The sequence below is a fragment of the Microcebus murinus genome, chromosome 2 (genome assembly GCF_040939455.1).
Source record: "Microcebus murinus isolate Inina chromosome 2, M.murinus_Inina_mat1.0, whole genome shotgun sequence".
Lineage (NCBI taxonomy): Eukaryota > Metazoa > Chordata > Mammalia > Primates > Cheirogaleidae > Microcebus > Microcebus murinus.
Genome location: NC_134105.1, coordinates 103,061,452 through 103,085,545, shown reverse-complemented (window position 1 = coordinate 103,085,545; position 24,094 = coordinate 103,061,452). Strand labels below are relative to the sequence as shown.

Sequence of the window (24,094 nt, the reverse complement as noted above, 5' to 3'; positions counted from 1 at the left end):
TCGGGAAGCTTGCTTAGGGGCTGAGCCAGCCTCTTAGGACCAGCTATGCCTACAGATGTAATAAAGGTTGAAATGACAGAGGCCAGGATGGCTACGTGAAGACCCAAGTCTTAGAAAACCCAGACTTGGGACAGCTGCCTGGGGGCCTGTAGGATGCTAGAAGAGTTCTGTAATGCTTTGAGCACAATTTTAACTTTGGTCATTCCCCCCCCCCTTTTTTTTTGAGGGATTTTAACGTCTTGCTGCTTTAGGTGGATGGAGAGTTCACCAGTCCCTCTCAATGCTGCTCTAACTCTACCCACACCCACCTGATTAGGGGTGCTAATATATGCTGAGGTTGAGATAACAAGGGGACACAAGGGGAAAATTCATTCCATAGAGCTGAAATCTGGTTTTCAAGGCCTCTGTGGCTTTCTTCTGAACTTATCACCAGCCCTGGCTGGAATGTAGATTGTGTTTTTAGTAATGTGTACTGTGAGCTGTCCTCTGTATAATGTATTTTGTAATGTATTTTTCTCATCTACCAAAGGATGAAACAAATAAAACTATTTAAATAGTTTGGCTCTAATACAATTATTTAAAGAAATAATGAGGTTCATGTTCACATGACGGAAAGGAAAATGCCATTCCTGTGAGGTGTGTTAACACCAACTCTGAGAGAACCTTCCATTTTTCTGTCAAACCTAACACTCCCTTTTATGACCTTTAGGGTTCTAATAAAGCATAGAAAAGGCGGCAGTATCATCATGAAACAATTTTCTTCTCGTCACTAAGGAGGCAGAGAGAAATGAAACACTGAGGTCATGCTACACACAAGAGTGCATCTCCATCCCAGGCAGGGTGTGCACGCCCAGAGCCCACAGATGGGCAAGCTCTCCATCCCTGAGGGTGGCGGGGTGGGTGGCAGCAGCTAGAAAGAAGCAGTCACCCAACTTGTGGAACATGCCAACATTTATTTGCCAAGGTGATGGCTCATTGGTTAAATGCTGTCTACCTGATTCTACACGGAAGCCAGGAAAACTAGTCTGGGGCCTTTCCATTCTCCACAATCTGTTAGGACAGCTCATATCATTGCTCTGGGGTGCAAAGAAGAGACACAGGAAGAACATATCGGCTGCCTCAGACTTTCAACCTACTGGTAGCTTCCTATGTTTGGTTCCAATGTTCATGCCAAGCTGGGGAACTGAAGACACGTGACTCTGCTCTCTTTTTTGAGAGGTGAACTGGGGGTAAAGGCAAAACAGAAATCAAATCAATCCTGGGCACAGTCTGGCCCTTTTCACTTCCAAGGCCTCAGGAGTGCAGGGGAACGAGAGGGCAGGGCAGGTGGACTCCTGATCCGAGGAGAAGGAACATGTGAGGGTAGCCCCGTTACTGAAACAACTCAAACTTCAGGATGTGCGGCTGGAAGAGAAAGAGAAAGCGGAAATCTCAGTGGGAAGGAAGACCACCCCCAGTCAGTCTACCCAGCCCCCTGGATAACTTCAGTTTGTTTTCTCTAAGGGAAGGCCAGGTAAATAGGGACAGCGGCCTGCAGTGGAGGCTCCCAAGGGCGGGAGTGGAGAGAGCACAGCCAAGTCAGACCCAGGGGCAGTTACCTCCAACGTCAGAGCACCAGTGATTTTCCCTTTGAGGATTTGGTGGACAACCTCACATGAACTCAAAATGTCTGCAAAACAAAACAACAAAACCTCAGAAGCCCTTGGTGGGGCAGGAGGAGCAAGAGGCCGGGGCTACGGAGAAAGGGCTCTGGCTGCCAACCCGCTCCCACCAGCAAGTCTCTGCTAGTCCTGCTAGTCCTGCCCAGGATGAACCCAGAGGAGAAATGCTGAGAAGGTGGGAGGGGAGGGCACGGTAAGAGCAGATAAAAGAAGAGACACTATCATTGTTGTTCACATAATTATAGGGATTTGGGATTTTATATTCTTTAATGAGAAATTCTACTGGGGACAGAAAACTGTTCACTCAAATCTGTTCTGAGGGTTTAGCTGGAGACAAAGGTTAAAAAGCAGAAAGGTTTCCCCATGAAGAGCAAGCACTTAAACGAGGACCCTGGCACAGCAGGGAGGTGGTCAAAACCCTTTCTCCGGCTGGGCGCGGTGGCTCACGCCTGTAATCCTAGCACTCTGGGAGGCCGAGGCGGGTGGATCGCTCGAGGTCAGGAGTTCAAAACCAGCCTGAGCAAGAACTGCTATAAATAGAAAGAAATTAATGGCCAACTAATATATATATAGAAAAAAAAATTAGCCGGGGGCCGGGCGCTGTGGCTCACGCCTGTAATCCTAGCTCTTGGGAGGCCGAGGCGGGCGGATTGCTCAAGGTCAGGAGTTCAAAACCAGCCTGAGCAAGAGCGAGACCCCATCTCTACTATAAATAGAAAGAAATTAATTGGCCAACTGATATATATATAAAAAATTAGCCGGGCATGGTGGCGCATGCCTGTAGTCCCAGCTACTCGGGAGGCTGAGGCAGGAGGATCGCTTGAGCCCAGGAGTTTGAGGTTGCTGTGAGCTAGGCTGACGCCACGGCACTCACTCTAGCCTGGACAACAAAGTGAGACTCTGTCTCAAAAAAAAAAAAAAAAAAAAAAAAATTAGCCGGGGATGGTGGCGCATGCCTGTAGTCCCAGCTACTTGGGAGGCTAAGGCAGGAAGATCGCTTGAGCCCAGCAGTTTGAGGTTGCTGTGAGCTAGGCTTACACCACAGCACTCACTCTAGCCTGGGCAACAAAGTGAGACTCTGTCACCCCCCCCCCAAAAAAAAATTAAAAACAAAACAAAACAAAAAAAACCCTTTCTCCAAGAGATCATCCCTTACTCAACTCCCACCATCCCACCCTCCCCACACCCTGGAGCTGTCTGTATGCATGAAATTGGCTATCAGAAGTCAGACCCAGGTTCTATCCCTGGGCTATGCCATTTTCTTGCTATGAAATGTAAGGAAGGTCCTTTCACTTTTCTGAGCTTTATTTTCCTTATCCATAAAAGAGAAAATGATACACCTGTCTTTCTCAGTACTGTCTCCAAGTCCACAGGAGAGGGGAGCACACCCCTGCCAGCAGGCCACATCTGGGTTGGTACTCTGGCTCTTTTGACAGGCTGGGCTCCTCTTCTACGGGCCACCTGAAGTTCCTACCCTTGCTGGGCAGCTGGGGCCCTCTTCATGCAATGACCCAAGATGACCTCTGGGTGGTGCTACCTGCCCACTGGGCACAAGCCCCGCCAACCTCCCAGGAAGCCCTGGAGATACTTTTCCCTCTTTGTGTGTGCGTGGGTGTGTCCACCGCCTCTTCTCCTCCTGATCCCCCAAAGTATTCCTTCATCCTTTGACATTTCACCTAACCTTGACCCTGAGAAGGTCCATTTCCAGAATATGGAAACAGGCTTTCACAGGTGTCTAGAGCTAAAGGAACAGTATAGCAGGAGAAGATCCCAAGTCTAGTACTCTAGCATCTGACATTGACTTTTTTTTGAGACAGTGTCTCACTCTATTGCCTGGGCTAGAGTGCCATCAGCCTAGCTCACAGCAACCTCAAACTCCTGGGCTCAAGCGATCCTCCTGCCTCAGCCTCCCGAGTAGCTGGGACTACAGGCATGCACCACCATGCCTGGCTAATTTTTTCTATATATTTTTAGTTATCCAAATAATTTCTTTCTATTTTTACTAGGGGTCTCACTCTTGCTCAGGCCGGTTTCAAACTCTTGACCTTGAGCTATCCGCCTGCCTGGGCCTCCCAGAGTACTAGGATTACAGGTGTGAGCCACCGTGCCCGGCCTGTCATTGACTTTCAAATGCTAGTCTTCTTCCACAGCAGAATCCCTTCCCAGTGAAATCTTCTTTTTCTTTCTTTCTTTTTTTTTTTTTTTTTTTTGAGACAGAGTCTTACTCTGTTGCCCAGGCTAGAATGCTGTGGCATTAGCCTAGCAACCTCAAACTCCTGGGCTCAAGCAATCCTTCTGCCTCAGCCTCCCAAGTAGCTGGGACTACAGGCATGTGCCATCATGCCTGGCTAATTTTTTCTATATATTTTTAGTTGGCCAATTAATTTCTATTTATAGTAGAGATGGGGTCTCGCTCTTGCTCAGGCTGGTTTCAAACTCCTGACCTTGAGCAATCCTCCTGCCTCAGAAGTGAGCCACCACGCCCAGCCTGTCATTGACTTTCAAATGCTACCGTGTTTCCCTGAAAATAAGACCTACCCATAAAATAAGCCCTAGCAGGATTTCTAAGCATTTGTGTAATATAAGCCCTACCCTGAAAATAAGACCTAGTGATGAGCATGGCTATGCAGCACATCTGCACAACCCATGCATTTCATCGTGGAGCGGTAAAGAAGACGAGCAGCCCTTCTCATCTGCCCCATAAGAGCTCTATTGCTCAACATGAGAGACTGGGGCCAATGGTTCTAAAGGAAATAGAGCTGTAAGAAATTGAGGATGGAATTCGGGGTTTGGAGAGTCATGATAATGTTCTAGAAGACGACAACTTAACTATATTTGATGTAGATCTATAAATGTAGATTGTTGTACCGTACTTAAAAAAAAATAACACATCCCTTGAAAATAAGCCCTAGGGTGTCTTCTTAAGGAAAAGTAAATATAAGACCCTGTCTTATTTTTAGGGAAACACGGTAGTCTTCCACAGCAGAGTCTTTTCCCAGTGAAATCTTAAGCAAAACTCAAAGTCCATAAAACAGATGAAGCTGAGTGGCCCTGGCAGAAGCAGGAGCAGAAGGCCTGTCCTCCCCTCTCCCCACCCAGAGAACTTGGCCCCTGGGCAGCACCTGAGGTCCCTCTAGGGATCTTGGGGCTCCAGAGCCCAGGTGTGAAAACCAGTGCTAAGGAGGCAGCTCTGCCAAGGGCAGATGCTGAAATCTGGGGTTAGATGGAAAGAACAGAGGCTGAAGGGTACCCCGGGCCCTGCTGCCTACCACGCCACTGCCTGCTGAGGTCCCAGAAAAAGGCAAAGGCAACTCCTGTCCCTGAAATCCTCGGGGAGAGGACGGAAGACATCTCACCTTTCTCTAGCATGAACGGCTGAGTCAGGGGTGGTATGGTCCAGAAGTCGTCGCTGTCCAGGCTGCGCAGAGACTGCACAGGAATGGTGGCCGACTGGCCAAAATCAATGAACATGACCACAGCCCAGGTGTTCACTCTGTCCAGCACCCAGCACCTGGCCAGAGGGAAGGAGGGAGAGGGAGGAGGGTTGTTCCATCAGTGCTGAGCACAGCAGTCTTCAACACGAGGGTCTGAGGGTGGAGGCTGGGAGACAGGGGGACAGCGAGTCCAGTCTGCTTTGCTCCTCCCCTCCTTGGGTGGGGAGATGATGATAAATAGAGAAGGTGCTGAGAGAAGCAACAGCAGGAAAGAAACCAGATCCCAAAGGAGGGAGAAGCGAGGAAGGGAGGACGCAGCTCTTCCCATACCCTCCGACCCTGCCTGGGCACACACCTGTTCCAGGCGCGGCCGTACGCGCCCAGGTGGTACTCTGCCAGACAGCGGGCTCCGCGCTGCACAGCGGACTCGTCCAGGTAAGGCTGCTGCTCCTCCGCCTCTGCCAGGGAGCTGAACAGCGCCTGCATGTTCTGGTGCAGAGTCTGTGGGTTGCACAGACGCCACGGCCTCACCGCCTGCGCTGCGCCCCACATCTGTACCTGCAGATGTCACCCGTTACGTTAGCTCCACCAATCTGCCCCAAAGCAACAAAGCTGCGAGGTGGGGTTGAGCAGGAGGCTGAAGCCAGGCAGGGCTCAGACTGAGGTCACTCTGGATCTCTACCACTGACTGACCCCATCACCACGATTGCCCCAGGAAGGCCCCACGAGAAGGCACAGAAGCCCGAGGGGCCACCAACCTATACCTCAGTGATGTGCATGGCCCAGAAAAACGGGGTCTGCGGGACGATGCTGGTCACCAGCAGTCCCACCTCCCCGTGGATGCTGTGCATGAGGGCCAGCCAGCTCAGGTCTTGGAAGCATTCCCGCAGCAGCAGCACCAGGAAGGAGCCTCTGCGGGGAGAGCAAGGGGAGTGAGGAGGTGGAGGAGGCGCGAGCTGGACCAACAAGGTCCTGCGGATGCTGAGCTGGCTGTGGGACAAGCTTTGCCTAAGCAGGAGGGCTGTGCCCCACCCCCGGGGAAGGGGCAAGACAAGTGCCCAAGTAATCAGTGCCCTGCAAAGGAAGGGGAAGCAGCGGAGGGGAAAAGCACATCAGGAAACTGTAGAGAGACGGGCAAACTCCCCCGCCAGTGGATTCTGAGCCTCTATCTGGTGCAAGTGTGGACAGTCCACAATGCAGGCTACGCCTCCAACCCCAAAGCAGCGCCTGCCCGAGGGTGCACACATTCCTAACGTCGCCCTGCCGCTCCACTAACCCTATCACCTGCCTGAGCCACGCGTGGTTATTAGCAAGGCCAACCTGCTGCTTCCAAAAACAAAAACAAGGCCACAGGCCCTACAGCATTTCAAGTCAAACGGATTATTCTGGCATCCCTGACAGTGAGAGTGGTGCCCACAGGGAAAGCAAAGCAGGGGGAGGGCGGGCACTACGAGCCCAGGGCACAGTCACGGGCCTTCACTGTATAGAAATGGAAACCGGTTTTATAAGTCAGTGTGGGCCACAGCCTAGAGCCCGGGTCTGACGCAGGAGTTCCTGAAAACCTTCTCCCCCCACCGCCCCACCCTCTGGGGACAGAATGTTCGTAGTTGCCGTCTCTCACCTCATTTCCATGGGAACTGCAAAGGAGGCTGCACTCGGCTTCTCTGTCTTGCAGGGGTCAACAGAAGCCTTGGGGGTGAGCTGTGCACATGCTAGAAAGCAGAAGATCGAGTCCCGGAGTGCCAGAGCTCCCCCAGAAGACGGTGCGTCCATCCCATGAGGCCTTGGCCCTGCCCTCCTCGCGCCCTTCCCCTTCTCAGCTTCCAGATCCAACTCTGGAGGGAGGGGGGGCTGCATGGTATTCTTTAATTAAGAAAGCACCCTAGAGGAACAACAGGGAACAGGGATACTTCCTACAACACGGGCCCACGGGGGACAAGGCCGAGAGGGGCTGCAGAAGAGCCGGTGCCCAGGGCCGGCAGCAGACGCAGGCCAGGGGCCTGGGAGCAGGGCAGCGGGGGGTCTCACCAGCGGTTTGGGCAATTCCTTCCCCAGAAGCCTGCTGTGAAACCTAGGGAGAAAAGGAAAAGGCGTCACTCAGGCCTGGTAGTATTTATTTTATTGATTTAGATGTTGAATTACTCCAAGTAGATTTGGAGACAGCCCCTGTTCTGACACAGACTTTATGGGACTTTTGAGACAGCCACCTGCTTTCCTGAGCCAGCCCAAAGAGAAGGCTCAGGAGCAGGGGAGGGAGGCGGCGAGGCTGCGGCCAGGAGTGCTCTGTCACCAGTCACCGCCACAGAAGGAGCTGCCCGGAAGACTTCTTTGGGGGGGGGGACAAAGGGACAGTTGTCACACTGGAAGCAGGGTGGGTAGAGATGGGGCTGGCACCCTGCCACTCCCTTCAGCCCTGCACCGCTACCCACGCTGGTCTCCCCACGCCCTTCACCTGGAAATCCCAACCCTGGTTAAAGCCAATATCTGCCCCTGTCCACTTCTGCACCCAGCTGCCACCAGAGAACACACAGTTCCACCGCGAGCCCCTAGTGAGTCTACTCTCCTTCTCTACAAAGGGCTACTTCACGCCCTCTCCTCTTGTCACAGAAACCACCGTCCCCACTCAAACCCCACCTGATGAACTTGTCTCTGCGTCATGGGGCAAACCGGAAGCCACGGGTCCTTCCTCCGCTCACCACCCAACCGCAAACGCCCCCTGCCCTGGCATCCGCCCTCTCTGCCCCGTCCTGCTACCGTGGCCTCGAGGACCTGCTCCCGCTCTGACATGGGGCCTGCACCGCCTCACCTCGGCGAGGACGTCACCCCTGCAGGCACACCCCTCCCTTGAGGACCCTTCCCACCACAAATAAACATGCCCTGTTACCCCTGTGGCAAGACCCTGCTGACCCCACACCCCGCTGACTACTACACTTCTCTGCTCCTTCCACTGGAAGGGCCCTGAGTGCTGTTTACTTCCACACCTGCGTCTATCTCCTCTCGGGCTTCCCTGAGACGGCTCTGCACGGGGTCAGCAATGACCCTCATGTGGCTGAATCCAACAGTCACTTCCCTGTTCTGAATTGACTTACAGTATTCCTTCCACTCCCTCTTTCCAGAAACACTTCTTTCTCTTGGTCTCCCTGACCCCACACCATCTGGTTTTCCTTCTCCTTCCCTGGCCGGTCCTTCTTAGCTCAACCAGTAAACACTGGCATGTCCCAGGACTTGGTCCTCGAGCCATCTGCATTCTCTCCAAGGCCATCTCCAGTTCCATGCTCTTAGGTACCAACAACGTACCACAGATTCTCAAAGCTGGATCTCCAGCCCTAATCACTCTGGATTTCCGCTCAAACGCGGAGACGTCCACCTATTGGGGGGCTGGAGCACGCAAACCCAGCGAGTCTGAACAGACCCTCCCTCACTGCTCGGCCCAGCTTCCTCCCCTTGGGTGACCGCATCACTACCTGCAGAGTGGTGCCAGCCAAACTCACCTCTCCCTGGATCCCTACATAAAACTCATCAGCAAGCCACGCCGCCTCTCCTCCAACACATTCCCGGTCCACGCACCCCTCCTTGCTCTCCTTACCCACCACTCTGGCGAACGCCGTCTCTCACCAGGTGACAGCAACAGCGCCACAATCCAGTCGCCAACAGACAATGTGATCTTTTACAAACGAAAATCAGATCACATCACATCCCTGATTAAAATCTTCCAACATCTCCCCACTGTGCTTACACATAAAACTCAAAGTCTCCACCTTGGCTGAGCAAGGCCTCAACCTGAGCTCCTTCCCACTGGCCTCCTCCCTACCCGCTGCCCCATTGGCTCCCGGCTTGGGGCACCACCTGCAGGCCTCCCTCAGCCTGGACTGTCCTTCCTCTGAGCTTCTTCCTCACTCAGATCCCAGCTGAGATGTCACTTCCCCACACAAGGGGCCTCCCTAAGAACCATCGAAAGGAATGACCCCCTGCTCCTCAGCACGTCACCCTGTTCTAATTCTCTGATTCTTACTGTCTGGAATTTTCTTGTTGATTGCATGTCTCCTACCTCTGGAATACAAGCATCACAAGAACAAGAATCCCACGAGTCCTCTGACAACTGCCCTGATCGCTGAGGTAACACCGGGGCCTAGAAAATGCCCGGTACAGGTCAAGCTCTCATGTTGAATGAATGAATGAAACAAGAAATGACCTGAGTAAATAGCCTTGGTTTCCTCTTCTACACCACGAACAGCGCCTGCCCGGATGTGAGGACTTAGGCCGGGCCAGCATCTGTTGAGGACGTGACATGCAGTAGGACTTACAAACTAGAATCGGTACGGCAAAGCACTGAAACTGTGGGCCCTGGAGTCAGACTGTCTGGGCTCCAGTCTGGGTTGCAGAACTGCCTGGCCGCTCGGCTTTGGGTGAGTTACTTGGGGCTCACATCTGCAGAAGGAATCGTTAGCAGCACCTTCTGCTGTCATTAAATGAGTTCTCACAGTAAAACAATCAGAGAGCGAGTCTCACTGAAGGATAATCGCGGTGCGACATCCCATCCTCCTGCTTCTCCTGTCTCTGCCTACAGGAGAGCAAACGGTGCCCAAGCTGCCCTCCAGCCAGGCACGGAAGGTGCCTTCTTATTTAGAATCTCCCAAGACAGGGAGATTCCAAATACCAATCCCGCAAACCCATTATCATCAGTGGTTTCCAGCTAGAAATAATTATTAATACAGAAACATTTTAAACCACTTTTGGTCTAATTATTATTCCCTAATGATTTAAGAGATAAATATAACAAGTCCATTTTGACACTCTGTGAAACTAAGTTCCAGAGGAAAATCTACATAATTACCACCCAACAACCACAGCAGGCACATCACCTGCCAACAAACCTGGGACTGCAGGACGCGCCTGTAATACGAAAGTGGCCACACGGAAGCTGCGGAGATCAAGGCAGCGCCGCAAGAGCTGCCAAAGCGGCAGGTTTTAATTAAGCCGTATTGTAGCTACGAGCGCAGTTACCCTCGTGCCCAGATCAATGGACAGCTGTTAATTATCCCCTCACTTTGTTCTGGGACGTTTCTACCAGCTGGGCAAGTGTTCGGGGAGCTGCGCCTGCTCCCGAGCCGTGCTGCGGCGAGAGGGAGCCGCGGGAGAGAAGAACCGAGGCAGGCAAATGTCAGTGGCCAGAGGCCCGGGGCAGGGACGATCCACTCTGTCCCCTGCACACACCAGGAGACGCTGGGCTGCTCCGGGGAGAAGCTTCTCCACCTGCAGCCTCCCTCGCCTGCTTCCCTCTCATCCTTTAATCATCCAGGTGATACGTCTTGCACTTCTATAGCCAGGCACAAAATGACAAAGAGGAAAGACGCAGACCCTGTTCCCAGGGAGCCCGCATACAGCCGCCCCACAAATACTACTCATAAAATGCCTGCATTCCAGACACGGCCACCACGACGCTCACAGGCTGGTGGGGGCAGCAAACACTCGACACGCACACAAAGAACACGGGATGGCAGCGATGAAGAAACACGAGGCGGGGGAGGGTGCTGTCTCAGGGAAAGTCCTTCTGAGGAGGTGGCAGCTGAAGGGAGACGGGAGTGCAGGGAGGCCTCTGGGACAAGGGCTTTTGCGCTGAGAAGGCAGGTGCAGAGGCCCTAAGGCGGGCACTGCGAGTCTGGGGAGTGGCACTGGGGCTGGTGTGACGAGACGTGCTCATCTCTTACCTGGACCACCTGAGATGGGTCTTCCTGCTTCCACTCCGGCCTCCTGGGGTCAGTGCTAGAGGGTCCCTTTAAAAGTTAAATCTAGGTGAAAGGACGAATAGATGGTGGCACACCCATACAACAGAACATCACTCAGCAATGACAAAAAGAACTGCTGATGGTGCAAGCACACGGACCGAGTCACAGCAGCCCTCGGGGAGTGAAAGCAGCCGACACAAAGCACACACAACATGACCACGGGAAATGCCAGAAACGACAGATCGCATCTGAAGTGGGAAACACAGGCCATGATTGCCGGCCATGCAGGAGGGACGACCGACTGACAGGGAAGGGGCCCGGGAGAATCTTCAGGGGACTGAAATGTTCTGTATCTTGACTGTGACAGTGGTTATATGGCTGCACACACGTGTCAAAATTCATCAAACCGTAGTCCTGAAATGGGTTCATCTTAAGTAAATTATACTTCAGTAACTATACTTAATACTTCTATAAAGCTGATTTTCTGAAACCTGTAAATTGGTGACATCCGGCCATGAGTTCCCTGCTCAACCATCCAGTGCTCTCATTACTAAGTGACAACGCAGATGCTGAATCCAGTATCTGCTGAATCCAGGTATAGGTTACTATTTTTACTCTTTTTTTTTTTTTATTTTTTTTTTTTATTTTTTTTTGTTTGAGACAGAGTCTCACTTTGTTGCCCAGGCTAGAGTGAGTGCCGTGGCGTCAGCCTGGCTCACAGCAACCTCAATCTCCGGGGCTCAGCGATCCTACTGCCTCAGCCTCCCGAGTAGCTGGGACTACAGGCATGCGCCACCATCCCCGGCTAATTTTTTGTATATATATTTTTAGTTGGTCAATTAATTTATTTCTATTTTTGGTAGAGACAGGGTCTCGCTCAGGCTGGTTTCGAACTCCTGACCTCGAGCAATCCGCCCGCCTCGGCCTCCCAAAGTGCTAGGATTACAGGCGTGAGCCACCGCGCCCGGCCACTATTTTTACTCTTACACAACCTTTCCATTCACTTGGATTTTCTGAATCACTGCTAAGCTTTCCCACAACCTCCAACAAGGCTCTTTGTTAACACCTCTTCTCTCAATTTTCCATTTTTCTTTCTGCCAGCATCACCTTGGAGTCTCACACCGTCCTGCTCTGTCCTGGGCTGCTGCACCGGGAGGATTCCGGGACCTCCCTTAGTCAATCTGAGAAATCTCTTGTCCCTCTCCTGGTTGGATCCCAGATCCCTTCTTTTTTTGGCTATTGCTTCATTTTATGGGAGCACATTCCTTAATAGCTTTCTGAGAACAAGTACATGAGGCACATATTTTTTTGAGACCCTACACTTCTGAACAAGGCTTTATTCTACCCTTATTCTCGATTGATTTGATTGGGGTTAGATGTTATTTTCCTAAAGAATTCATTAACACCACCTGATACCATATTCTTCAATGTGGCTTCTCTTCCCAAAGTTTTATCCCCAGTGCTCTGAAAAATTTCTATTATGTGCCTTAGTGTAGGTTTTTATCTCCCCATTCGTTATCCTGCACACTACGGATTGCTTTCAATCTGAAACTCACATCCTTCACCCATGGGAGATTTTGTTATATCATTTGATAGTTTCTCCCCCACGTTGACCTGAACTCTTCCTGGAAGTGTATGTGGTACAACCTAAGCTGATTTTCTAATTTTATCTTTCTTTTCTTTACATTTGTTTTACCACAGAAATGTCAATCAACAAATCCTCTCTCCAAAAGGCAATAATAAACCTTGACAAAATTGTCAAAAGCAACCATTTCAGGGCTCTGAAAATTGACCAAAGGCATACAAAAAAATTGAGAACATCTATTTAAAAAAAAAAAAGACAAAAACCGAAAAAACAACTACTAACACTTGTGCAAAAACAGTGCACATCACGTCTGGGGCTTTCCCACTCCCACCTTCTTGTGCTGATAGTTCTACCAGGATGAGAAAAGCTGTGAAAAGCAGTAGCTTCAGAGGTGTCTGCCTTGATTGGAAGGAGATTATGGAAAACCTCAAGTGCCTCAGTGTTGTCAGAAACAGCCCCTCCTTGGTAAGCAATGGGAAAGGTCCCAGGCTGAGGATGTGGCCCTCCTGTCCTTTACTCATCCTTACCTGCAAAATGCCTATTCCTAGCTCTATCCCTTTTTTTTTTTTTTTTTTTTAAGACAGAGTCTCACTCTGTTGCCCAGGCTAGAGTGTCATAGTGTCAGCCTAGCTCACAGCAACCTCAAACTCCTGGGCTCAAATGATTCTCCTGCCTCAGCCTCCCTGGTAGCTGGGACTATAGGCATGTGCCACCATGCCTGGCTAATTTTTTCTATTTTTAGTTGTTTTGGCTAATTTCTTTCTACTATTTATAGTAGAGACGGGGTCTCGTTCTTGCTCAGGCTGGTCTCGAACTCCTGAGCTCAAATGATCCGCCCTCCTCGGCCTCCCAGAGTGCTAGGATGACTGACAGGTGTCAGCCACCACGCCCGGCCTCTATCCCATTTTTCTATCAGGTGGTTTCCTTCTTTCACCGATTTCCAGGAGTTTTTGCTGTGTTTTGTATTTTTGTTTTTTAAAAAACATATTCTAGATCTGAATCTAGGAATTGGCAAACCTCTTCTGCAAAGGGCCAGGTAGGAACTATTTTAGGTTTGGGGGCCATGCAATCTCTGTCACAACCAGTCCCCTCTGCTGCTACAGTGCAGAAGGGGCCACAGGTGATCTTTAAACAAATGGCTGAGGCTGTTTATTTGTTAACAAAGCTTTGTGGACACTGAAATTTGAATTTCATATAATTTTCATGTGTCATGAAATCTTCTTTTGGTTTTTTTTTTTTCCCCAACCATTTAAAAATATAAAAACCATTCTTAGAACTTCTACTCTGGGCAGATGAAACAGAAATACTTTTTCCTATTCCTTCTGCTAAGTACAACTCAAAGCCCTGGACATTATATATAAAATAAATGTATGACTGAGAGGTGGAGAGAAGGAGGCAGGCTGGCTAGAGACCCCAGGATCCAACGTACAACATGGTGGTAAGTTCTCTGGGTTTTCCTTTTGCCTTATAGATCCCAGACTTAGAACTAAAGAGGCCAGCAACCCATAAACACCCACAGGCACAGAAAAAAAAAAAAAAAAGAAGAAGAAGAAGAAGAAGAAGAAGAAAAAAAGCCTACTCTCTCCAGCCAAAGCACCAGAAAACGGGCAGGCTAGCAAGACAGAAAACTTAGACAACTCCTCTGCTCCAGCTAAACACCAAAAACAAGTGAGCCCACCTCCACACACCCCAGCAATGACAGAGTAGGGAGCCGAGACCTGTACCCTCCCGGGGCTGGGATGAGTCAGCCCAACACCCCCACCCCAATGGTGCCACAGAAGGCCAAGTAGGCAGCTAGGAATTTCATCCTCCCAGCCAGAAATGACACTAGCCCCATCCCCACCACCATCCCGCTTGGGTGTCAGTAGAGACCATTGGGAAGCCTGGACTTCCACACCCACGAGCAGAAATAAGACCCCCACCCTCTCCCTTCTGGGGTGGTGTCAGAGGAGGTCTAGTGGGGAGTCAGGAATCTCCCTAGTGGCAACAGAGCCACCTGCACCAGGATGTCCATGGAGACCACAAACTGGAATTAGCAGTAACAAGGAGCCCCCACTACCTTAGGAGGCTGAGTGGGGAAGCGAATTTCTATCCTCACCTGGCAGTAACTGGGCAGCACTCTCCTTCCCTATTGGAGCAGTGTCAGAGAAAGCTAGCTAAAAACCTCCTAAGGTTTAAATAAGATCCAGAGTCTCATAATCTAAGACGAAAATGTCCAGGTTTCCAGTGAAACTCACTCACCATACCAAGAACCAGGAAAATTGCAAACTCGATGGAAAAAGACAATCAATACCCGCCAACACCAAGAGGATACAGACGGTGGAATTATCTGACAAACATTTTAAAGCAGCCACGACAAAATGCTTCCATTGAGCAATCACAAGCACCCTGAAAACGAATGAAAAAATAGAAACGCTCGGCAAAGAAATAGGAGATGTTTAAAAATGGAAATTTTAAACTGAAAAATATAATAAAACGCTCAGTAGATAAATTCTACAAGAGAATGGAAGGGCTAGAGGAAAGAGCCGGTGACCGGAAGGTAGAACAATACAAATTGCACAATCTAAACCAAAAGAAAGTAGACTGAAAAAAATCTACAGGTGCAAAAAGGCAAGTGAATGCAGAACAGCATAAACACAAAGAAATCCATGACAAGACACATCCTAATTAAACTTCTGAAAACTAAGAACCAAGAAAAAAAATTTTTGAAAGCAATCAAAGAAAAACACCACCTTACCTTTAAGAGGAAAAACAATGTAACTGACAGCGGATTTTTCATCAGAAACCATGGATGCCAGAAGGAAGTGGCACAATATTTTTCCAGTGTTAAAAGAACTGTGTATCTAGTAAAAATATTCTTTCAGAATGAAGGGGAAATTCAAACATTCTCAGATGAAGGAAAACTAATAATGTGTTACCAGCAGACCTCCCCTAAAAGAATGGCCAAGGGAAGTTCTCTAAACAGAAAGGAAAAGATAAAAGAAGGAACCTTGGAACATCAGAAAAGTAAGAAAAAATATGAACAAATACAACATGTTTTCTTTCTCTTCAGTTTTCTAAATTATGTTTGAGAGTTGAAGCAAAAATTTTAACACTCTGGTTCTAAATGTACACAGAGGGAATATTTAATTTCAACTGCAACTGCATTATAAAACAGGAAGGGTAAAGGGATGTAGAGATGTTAAGATTCCCACTCTTTACTCAGCCAGTAAAGTCAACATTAGTAGACTAGGATAAGTTATGGAAATATAATGTAACAGATAGTGCAACTTTTAAAGATATGCAAAGAGATATACTTAACACTACAGATAAATAAAAATGAAATTCAAAATAATGTTCAAGTACGCCTCAGGGAAACAGAGAAACAAAACATAGAACAAACAGAAAGCAAAAAATAGGACACTGTGTATCTTGACTGTAACAATGTCAATATCTGGGTTGGGACATTGTTTCATAAGATGCTACCATTGGCGGAAACTGGAAAAGAGTACACAGATCTCTGGATTGTTCTTAGAATATTATGTGAATCTACCATTATCTCAAAATAAAAATTTAATTTTAACAAAAGCATTCTTAGCTTGACAGCAGTATAAAAGTGCACAGTGGGCCAGATTTGAACTGCTGGCCAAGGTTTGCTAACCCCCTTTCCTGATCCATTGTTAAATTATTATAGATATCTTCTTTCAGTCCTTGGCTTGAATTTATCTTCTTTTATATTAACTTTCAAAGAAGTTGAAAGAAAAAGAAAAACCTTTTCTTTTTCAGTTGACTTTATGCCTTAACAAATCTCATCATACTCTGAAATCATAAAGATATTCTCCTATGTCTAAAAGTTTTTAAGTTTTGCCTTTCACATTCAAGTCTATCATCCATCTAGAATTTATTTTTGTGCATGAGATAAAGCAGGGGTATAATTTCATATTTTTCTACATGAATAAGCAATTGTCCCCATTCAACTAAACAAACTGTCCATCTTTCCCCAGAGATCTACCACTCTACCTGAATAATGAGTAGTTTCTGCATATGCTTGAGCTTCTTTTTGAGTTCTCTATTCCATTTTACTGGTCAAACTGTCTACCCCTAGGCCAATACAGTTGGCCCTCTGTATCTGTAGGCTCCACATCTTTAGAGTCAACCAACTACGGATTAAAAATATGCAAGGAAAAAAAGATAAAAAAAATAATAACAATACAACAGTGAAAAATACAAACAACAATAGAGTATAACAACTATTTAGACAGCATTCACACTGTATTAGGCATTATAAGTAATCTAGAGATGATTTAAAGCTGTGGCCCCCAACCCCCAGGATGCAGAAAGGTACCAGCCCGTGGCCTGTTAGGAACCGGGCCACACAGCAGGAAGTGAGGGCAGGCAAGCGAGTGAAGCTTCATCTGTATTTACAGCCACTCCCCATGGCTTGCATCACCACCTGAGCTCCACCTCCTGTCAGATCAGTCACTGTCTCCCATCACCCCATGGGACCATCTAGTTGCACAGGAAAACAAGCTCAGGGCTCTGATTCTGCATCATGGTGAGCTGTATAATTACTTCATTATATATTACAATGTAGTAATAATAGAAATAAAGTACATGATAAATGTAATGAGCTTGAATCATCCCGAAACCATCCCCTCCACCCCTGCTGCTGGTTCTATGTAAAGAATTGTCTTCCATGAAACTGGTCCCTGGTGCTAAAAGGTTGGGGACTGCTTATTTAAAGTATCCAGGAGGATGTACATGGATTACATGCAAATACTGTGCCATTTTATATAAGGAACTTGATCACTGTGGATTATGGTATCTGTGATATTTTATGTCCTGGAATCTATTCCCTACAAATATTGAGGGATGACGGTACTACAATGTCTTATAGTAGGACGAGGCCTCTCATCTCCCTTTTCAGAAAGAAGTGTTTTAAATATTCTTAGGCTTTTTTTGGTCTTCCATATAAACTTTATTTAGTATTAGCCTATCTTGTTCCTCAGAAAACCTGTGGGGATTCTGATTGGACTTGTCCTCAATCAATAGATCAATTTTAAGAGAAAAGCCCATAACTCATTGCATCTTCCTATCCATGAACACAGCACCTTTTCTACTGATTTCAGGTCTCCTTAAAGACATTCAATGAAGTTAAATTATTTTGCCATATAAGCAATGCTTACCTTTTGTTGGATTTGTTCCTAGATACTGTATTTTCTTCTTTTCTTTGAGAAAGAGTCTCACTCTGTTGCCCAGGCTAGAGTGCCTTGGTGTCAGCCTAGCTCACAGCAACCTCAAACTCCTGGGCTCAAGCAATCCTCCTGCCTCAGCCTCCTGAGCAGCTGGGACTACAGGCATGCACCACCATGCCCAGCTAATTTTTTCTATATATTTTTAGTTGGCCAATTAATTTCTTTCTATTTTTAGTAGAGATGGGGTCTTGCTCTTGCTCAGGCTGGTCTCAAACTCCTGACCTTGAGCGATCCACCCACCTCGGCCTCCCAGAGTGCTAGGATTACAGGCATGAGCCACTGCGCCTGGCCCGTATTTTCTTTTTATTTGCTCTGGTAAATGGTACATTTTTAAAATTATTTTGTTGGCCGGGCGTGGTGGCTCACGCCTGTAATCCTAGCACTTTGGGAGGCCGAGGCGGGCGGATTGCTCAAGGTCAGGAGTTCGAAACCAGCCTGAGCGAGACCCCGTCTCTACCAAAAATAGAAATAAATTAATTGACCAACTAAAAATATATATACAAAAAATTAGCCGGGCATGGTGGCGCATGCCTGTAGTCCCAGCTACTCGGGAGGCTGAGGCAGTAGGATCGCTGAGCCCAGGAGATTGAGGTTGCTGTGAGCCAGGCTGACGCCACGGCACTCACTCTAGCCTGGGCAACAAAGTGAGACTCTGTCTCAAAAAAAACAAAAAACAAAAAAAAAAAAATTATTTTGTTGCTTATTAACGGCAAATAGAAACATAATTGATTTTGGTATACCTGATCTTACATATCCAGCTACCTTGTTAAACTGTAATTTCTAATCATTTGTATTAATAATTATTTCTGTTGTTCTATGTAAAGAAACATCATTTGTAAAAATGGCAATTTTCTTTCTCCCTTCCCAAAATTTATGCTTTAGTTTTCTAGAACCTCCAATATATGTAGAACAGAGCAGTGATGGTGGGCATCCTTATCTTGTTCTTATTTATTTTTTTTTATTTCAGGATATGATGAGGGTACAAACATTTTGGTTACATTTTATGTCTGCCTCACCTAAGTGAGGGTTAGAGGCATGCCCTTCCCCTCTAAAATGCTCAACGTGTCGTTTAGCTGTGAGTCTACCCACCCCCAACCTGCTAATCCCTGGAGAATATTACTACTGTGTGAGCACCATAGTGTTGATCAGTCGGTGCCAATTTGATGGCAAACACATGTGGAGCCCATTCTTCTGATCTTGTGATATCTCACTTCAGATAACTGGCTCAAGCTTTAGCCAGGAAAATATAAGAGGTGCTAGATCACTGTCATTTATTATTGAGTAGTATTCCATTGTATACATGTACCAAATTTTAGTAATCCACTCATGAATTGACAGGCACTTGGGTTGTTTCCACATCCCTGCAATAGTGAATTGTCCTGCCATAAACATTCAGGTGCAGATATCGTTATTATAGAATGCCTTTTGTTCTTTTGGGTAGATACCTAATACTGCTATTTCTGGATGGAATGGTATTTCTATTTTTAGCTCTTTGAGGTATATCCAAATTCTTTTCCACAGAGGTTGCACTAATTTGCAGTCCTATTGTTTCTATTTTTTAAAAGAATCTTTATAAGGTTTCTCCATTACAATATTGTTTTCTGTAGGTTTTTGTAGGTTAAGGATAACCTTCTGTTCCTCACTACTAAGAATTTTTTTTTTAAGAGATTTCATTCTGTCACCCAGAGTGGGTTTCACTCTGTCACCCAGGCCCAAATACAGTGGCCGAGTAACAGCTCACTGCAACCTCAAACTCCTGGGCTCAAGTGATCCTCCTGCCTCAGCCTCCCAAGTAGCTGGGACTACACAGGCACACCACCACAACCAGCTAATTTAAATTTTTTTTTTTTAGAGATGGGTCTTGCTATGTTGCCTAGACTGGTCTCAAGCTCCTGGCCTCACACAATCCTCCTACCTTAGCCTCCCCAAGCACTGGGATTACAGGTGTGAGCCACCACGCCTGACCAGAACCACATTCACTCTGACACTCTTTCCGTTTCTGATTCTGTCATGACACAGTTTAACTCTCCTACCCCAAACAACTCTCAAACTGGGCAAAGTATATGAACAAATTGTTTCCAGCACAGGACTAATGACAGTGGATGGCAGATGGCAACGTGCCTGAGACAAGGAAAGCAGGTGAGCTCCACATTCACTCTAGCCTTTTCCCTGGGGGCATCTTCCCAAACCACAGCAAAAGGAAAGAGAGCTCCAACAGAAAGTGGCAGTCTCTCTGGGCAGCAAAAACAGGTAAGAGTTTAGGTGGCAGAAATTTGTGGGACAGAGTACCAGAGAGGAAGGAGCCACAAAGAAGTCCCAGAAATCTAGGAGTTCACCTCAGGTCCTTGGCTGAATCCCAAGCTGTCTATGTGCAGGGCAGGTTCTAGGAATCCTGAAGGAGAACAGCTGCTGTGAGGGTCAGGGAAAGGGAACCGAGAGAAGAACACAGATACGGACCGAGGTCTCACAGTACTGGGAGAGACCTCGGTAAGCACTCACTTGAGACACTACAAAGGCCAAGCCTTAGGAAAAATGATTTTGCCCGAGAATAAGGCTTACATGGAAGCATACCAATCCTAAACGACAGCAATGGAAAAACCCTTAAGAGAATGAAAAGATGTGCTAGTCATTTAATTTTTGCTAGAAAAAAAAATCCAACACTATTTAGAGGATAACATCATAATGTATCTACAATATAATACCCACAATGTCCAACATACAATAAAAAATTACTATATTTCTAAAGGATTTTGAAAATTCTACCCATAATCAAGGGAGTAAATGTCAACAAAAGCAGATCCACAAATGACCCAGATGTTGAAATTTGCAGAAAATGATAATAATGACCATAAACATATTAAAGAATCTAAAAGAGACAAAATCGGTGAAAAAAATGGAAGATTTTGGCAGAGAAATGGGAAAAAAGACCCAAATGGAAGTTGAAAAATATACTACCTAAAATGAAAAATTCATTAAATGGGCTTAAGAGCAGACTAGACATAGCAGCAGCAAAGGTTAGGGAATTTCAAGACAGGCCAATTTAGAAGATGGGGAAGCCTGTGACCACCCACGTACACTGAGACCAGTTAGCAAGGTTGTGTGATGCCTTCAGCAGCTCAGAGGACACATTCAGAACAGGCAGAGGGCTGGGTTCAACAGGATTGGGGGCTTCCAAGATATGACCCAGTGAGAAAACAGTAAGGGATTTAAGAGTGTTTGGACTAAGGTACTTACAGACTATGGAATCTAAACTAAGGAGGGAAGTGAGAGAACAAAGAGAGTTGAATAATGAAGAAATAGTGGGGTCAGTGGATTTAGGGGACCCTTGTGTGCCAATATATCAAGGGGTGGCTGGGGGCTGCAGAGCCTTCCTACTCAAAATGTGGTCCCAGCACCAGGAGAACCATCACCACCTGGTTTCCGGCCCCATCCTACATGTACTGAGTCAGAATCTCTGGGGGATGGAGCTCAGCAAGCTGTTTTGACAAGCTCTTCAGTTGATTCTGATGCTTGGGCAAGTTTTGAGAACCACTCTTCCAGAGTAAGAGAGCTGCAAAGATGGGAGGTGTACAGTGGGATGCTTGAAATGGCTATTTTGGAGATACTCAGTGATTAGCAATGGCAAGGTCTGAAATACTGCTAGGGGAATGAGAAACTGTGACCAAGGGGAAGAAAAGACCATCCAAGATACAACAACCGGGAAGCAAGTGGCTAGAGTCTCGTCTCTAGACTCTTATAAGGCTCACCCACATGGGAGCTACACTTGCATGATGATGGGGGAAAGGTAATGAACCAGAAGCTGACCTTTTCAGTGAAGGGCATGACATAGCACAGTAGATTCAGGAAGTAGTATACTCTCACAGCCTAACCTTCCAAAGAGCTGCTAGGGTTTAGAAAGAAAGATAAATAGTTGGGAACTAGCAAGGGGAGCCACCTCTGACAATCTTGTGGTAATTCCAATCTCTTTCAGCTCCCATTTGCAACTTCTCCTGCTTTGGGACTGACCTTGTTACCTGCCTGCCTACATGCACCCTCTCCTTCCTCCCTGCTGACAGAACCACAGTTTGGCAACAATGTCCCTATTCTTAAGAGCTACATCTCAGGCCAGGTGTGGCTGCTCACACCTGTAATCCCAACACTTTGGAAGGCTGAGGCAGGAGGATCACTTGAGGCCAGGAGTTCGAGATCAGCCTGGGCAACGTATGAGACCCCATCTCTACAAAACATTTAAAAATTAGCCGGCTGTGGTGGTCCACACCTGTAGTCCCACCTGAGCCAGGAGGATTGCTTGAGCCTGGGAGCTGGAGATGGCAGTGAGTTATAATGGCACCACTGCACTGCAGCCTGGGTAACAGAATGAGACCTTGTCTCAGAAAATAAATCAATCAACAAAAGAACTACAGGTCCCAGCTCTTTGTACATAGGCCATGAGTTGTAGTGCTACCCAAGGAAACATAAGCAGAACTGTGGTCAGGGCTTCTGAACATGCATCTTTTAAGAGAACACAGTCTCTTTTGCCCTTTGCCTCTCCCCTGCTTCCTGCCTGGAACCCTGAAAACATCATGGAGTCCCCATTCTAATGCTGGACTCCCAACCTCCCGACTGCCTCTATAGGAAAGAAAACCAAATAGTTGACTTGTTTAAGCCACTGCTTTTCACATGTCCTTGTATGTACAGCCAGTAGGTCCCTAACACTGCGGGCTCTGAAATGAGATCCTTCTCCTGGTTCACTTCTGCATGCTGAGAACGGCCCACTCTTCTGAGGGACGCCCCTGGGGGTGAGTTGGGGGCTTTTCCTTCTCTGACATGCACCGCCTCTGCCATTAACTGCCCCCCCATATTTGGCAATGTTTGTCTTCCTGCCAGGAGGAACCAAATTTTATTCACCTTTGTCCTGATACTTCACACAAGCAGCCAGAACAGGCTGCACAAACATCAGACACCCCATTAATGTTTGCTACATTAAACAAGTAAAAACCTGAATTTCAATATCCTAGGTTGAAAAAGCCCTGCCTGAATTGCCTAATGACTCTTTTTGTCCTTGCCAAGAACACAGTCCCCGTTATCTACAAATTCCAAGTTTTCTGTACCTGACCTTGCTTCTGCTAAAGGTCACGGCATTCTCTAACTTCGCCAGAGCCCCACGTTTTCCATAGTAAGCTGGACCGAAGGAGGGCGACAGAACCAGAAGCGAAGTCTGCCAAGCCCTGAAGAGTGGAACGGAAGCGGCCAGAGCACGGAGAGGCCCGAGGACGTACCGGCAGCTCCTCGGGCCCCTTGGCCATGTCAGAGATCCTCTTGGGGGGCCTCTTGTTTGTATTCACGAACAATTTTCGCTTGTGGAAGGGCTTGCCATTTAATTCCTGGATCGCAAGTGCCACGTCCTGCGCGGAGCCCAGGTCTACGAAGGCGAAGCTGCCGAGGAAAGAGAGAGAGGCGGCTCTGAGCGCATCGCAAGGGAAGCCCAGAGCCCAAGGTGGGACAGAGGGCCCCGTGGGGGAGCAGTCTCCTTTCCCTCTGCAGCGACAGAAGAGCCATTCCAAATGCACAAACAAGCCGAAAATACATCCGGATTCAGGACTGGGCCCCCGCAATGCGAGAGACTGTTGTGGGCCTCTGGGGGCCAGAAGAAATGAGCTGACTCTATTACTATGCACCGAATATTCGTGAGTTTCTTTAATTCTACTGCCCCCAAGAGCTCAAAGCACTGATACTGCTTTGAAAATAAGAAAGGGAAAGTATGAATAGGTCCAGTTTTCAGGTACAATTAGACCTGAGGGTGGCACAGTAACTTACCTCAAGTCAGAAAACACAGCGAGGACATAACTAAAAATAAACCCAGGTCTCTAGAAGTCCAAACCAGCGTGGTTGTATTGACAAGACATCATCAGCTGCCAAGTCAGAAGGTTAAATATGGAAAGGGGGTTTCCCAAATGTCTCCTTGCCAAGTCGCTGTGGGTGTGGGTTTGGGAGTTGCTGGGCCAGTCTGCGAAGGCAGCGCATCAGCGAAATGGACAGGGAGGAAAGGAGGTGCTTCCCAAAGCAAACAAAGGAAGAACAGTCATTACCATTTGCAGCCATTCTGGATTTTGTGCACATGGAGAGGGTTGAAGTCCTTTAGGAGGCACAGAATTTCCTCCTGCAGGGTTTAAAAGATAAAGAGACCAGAAGACATAACTCACATCCAGTTCTCAAGGTTTTAGATGCCCAACCAGCTAATTTGTACTCCGTTTAACACATACCCAATGAGAATCTATCATGTGCTGCCCGGGCCAGGTTTTATGCTAAGTGCTGCAAATACAGAGACAGACAAGACAGCAGCCCTGTCTTCAGTGAAGCCCAGCAGTCAACGGGGGATGGAGACAAGGCAACCAAGTAAACAGCCCATTTCATCATAGGAAGTACAGTGGCTACGGGAGCACATTTAACCCAGATTTGGAGGGACAGGCGGAGG

General features: G+C 47.6%; 1 protein-coding gene across 1 annotated transcript in view; it reads right to left on the bottom strand.

Moving 5' to 3' along the window:
• Positions 1 to 941: 941 nt before the first annotated feature.
• Positions 942 to 24,094, bottom strand: part of TDRD10 (tudor domain containing 10) — a 41,592-nt gene continuing 18,439 nt past the window's right edge. The window contains exons 4-12 of the mRNA XM_076010413.1: positions 23,709 to 23,779; positions 22,899 to 23,055; positions 7,124 to 7,166; positions 6,717 to 6,807; positions 5,860 to 6,007; positions 5,451 to 5,596; positions 5,018 to 5,172; positions 1,599 to 1,669; positions 942 to 1,404 (exon numbers count right to left, since the gene is read on the bottom strand). Of these exons, the coding sequence (XP_075866528.1) occupies positions 1,372 to 1,404; positions 1,599 to 1,669; positions 5,018 to 5,172; positions 5,451 to 5,596; positions 5,860 to 6,007; positions 6,717 to 6,807; positions 7,124 to 7,166; positions 22,899 to 23,055; positions 23,709 to 23,779 (915 nt within the window). The 3' untranslated portion in view covers positions 942 to 1,371. The remainder of the gene's footprint in view (positions 1,405 to 1,598; positions 1,670 to 5,017; positions 5,173 to 5,450; positions 5,597 to 5,859; positions 6,008 to 6,716; positions 6,808 to 7,123; positions 7,167 to 22,898; positions 23,056 to 23,708; positions 23,780 to 24,094) is intronic.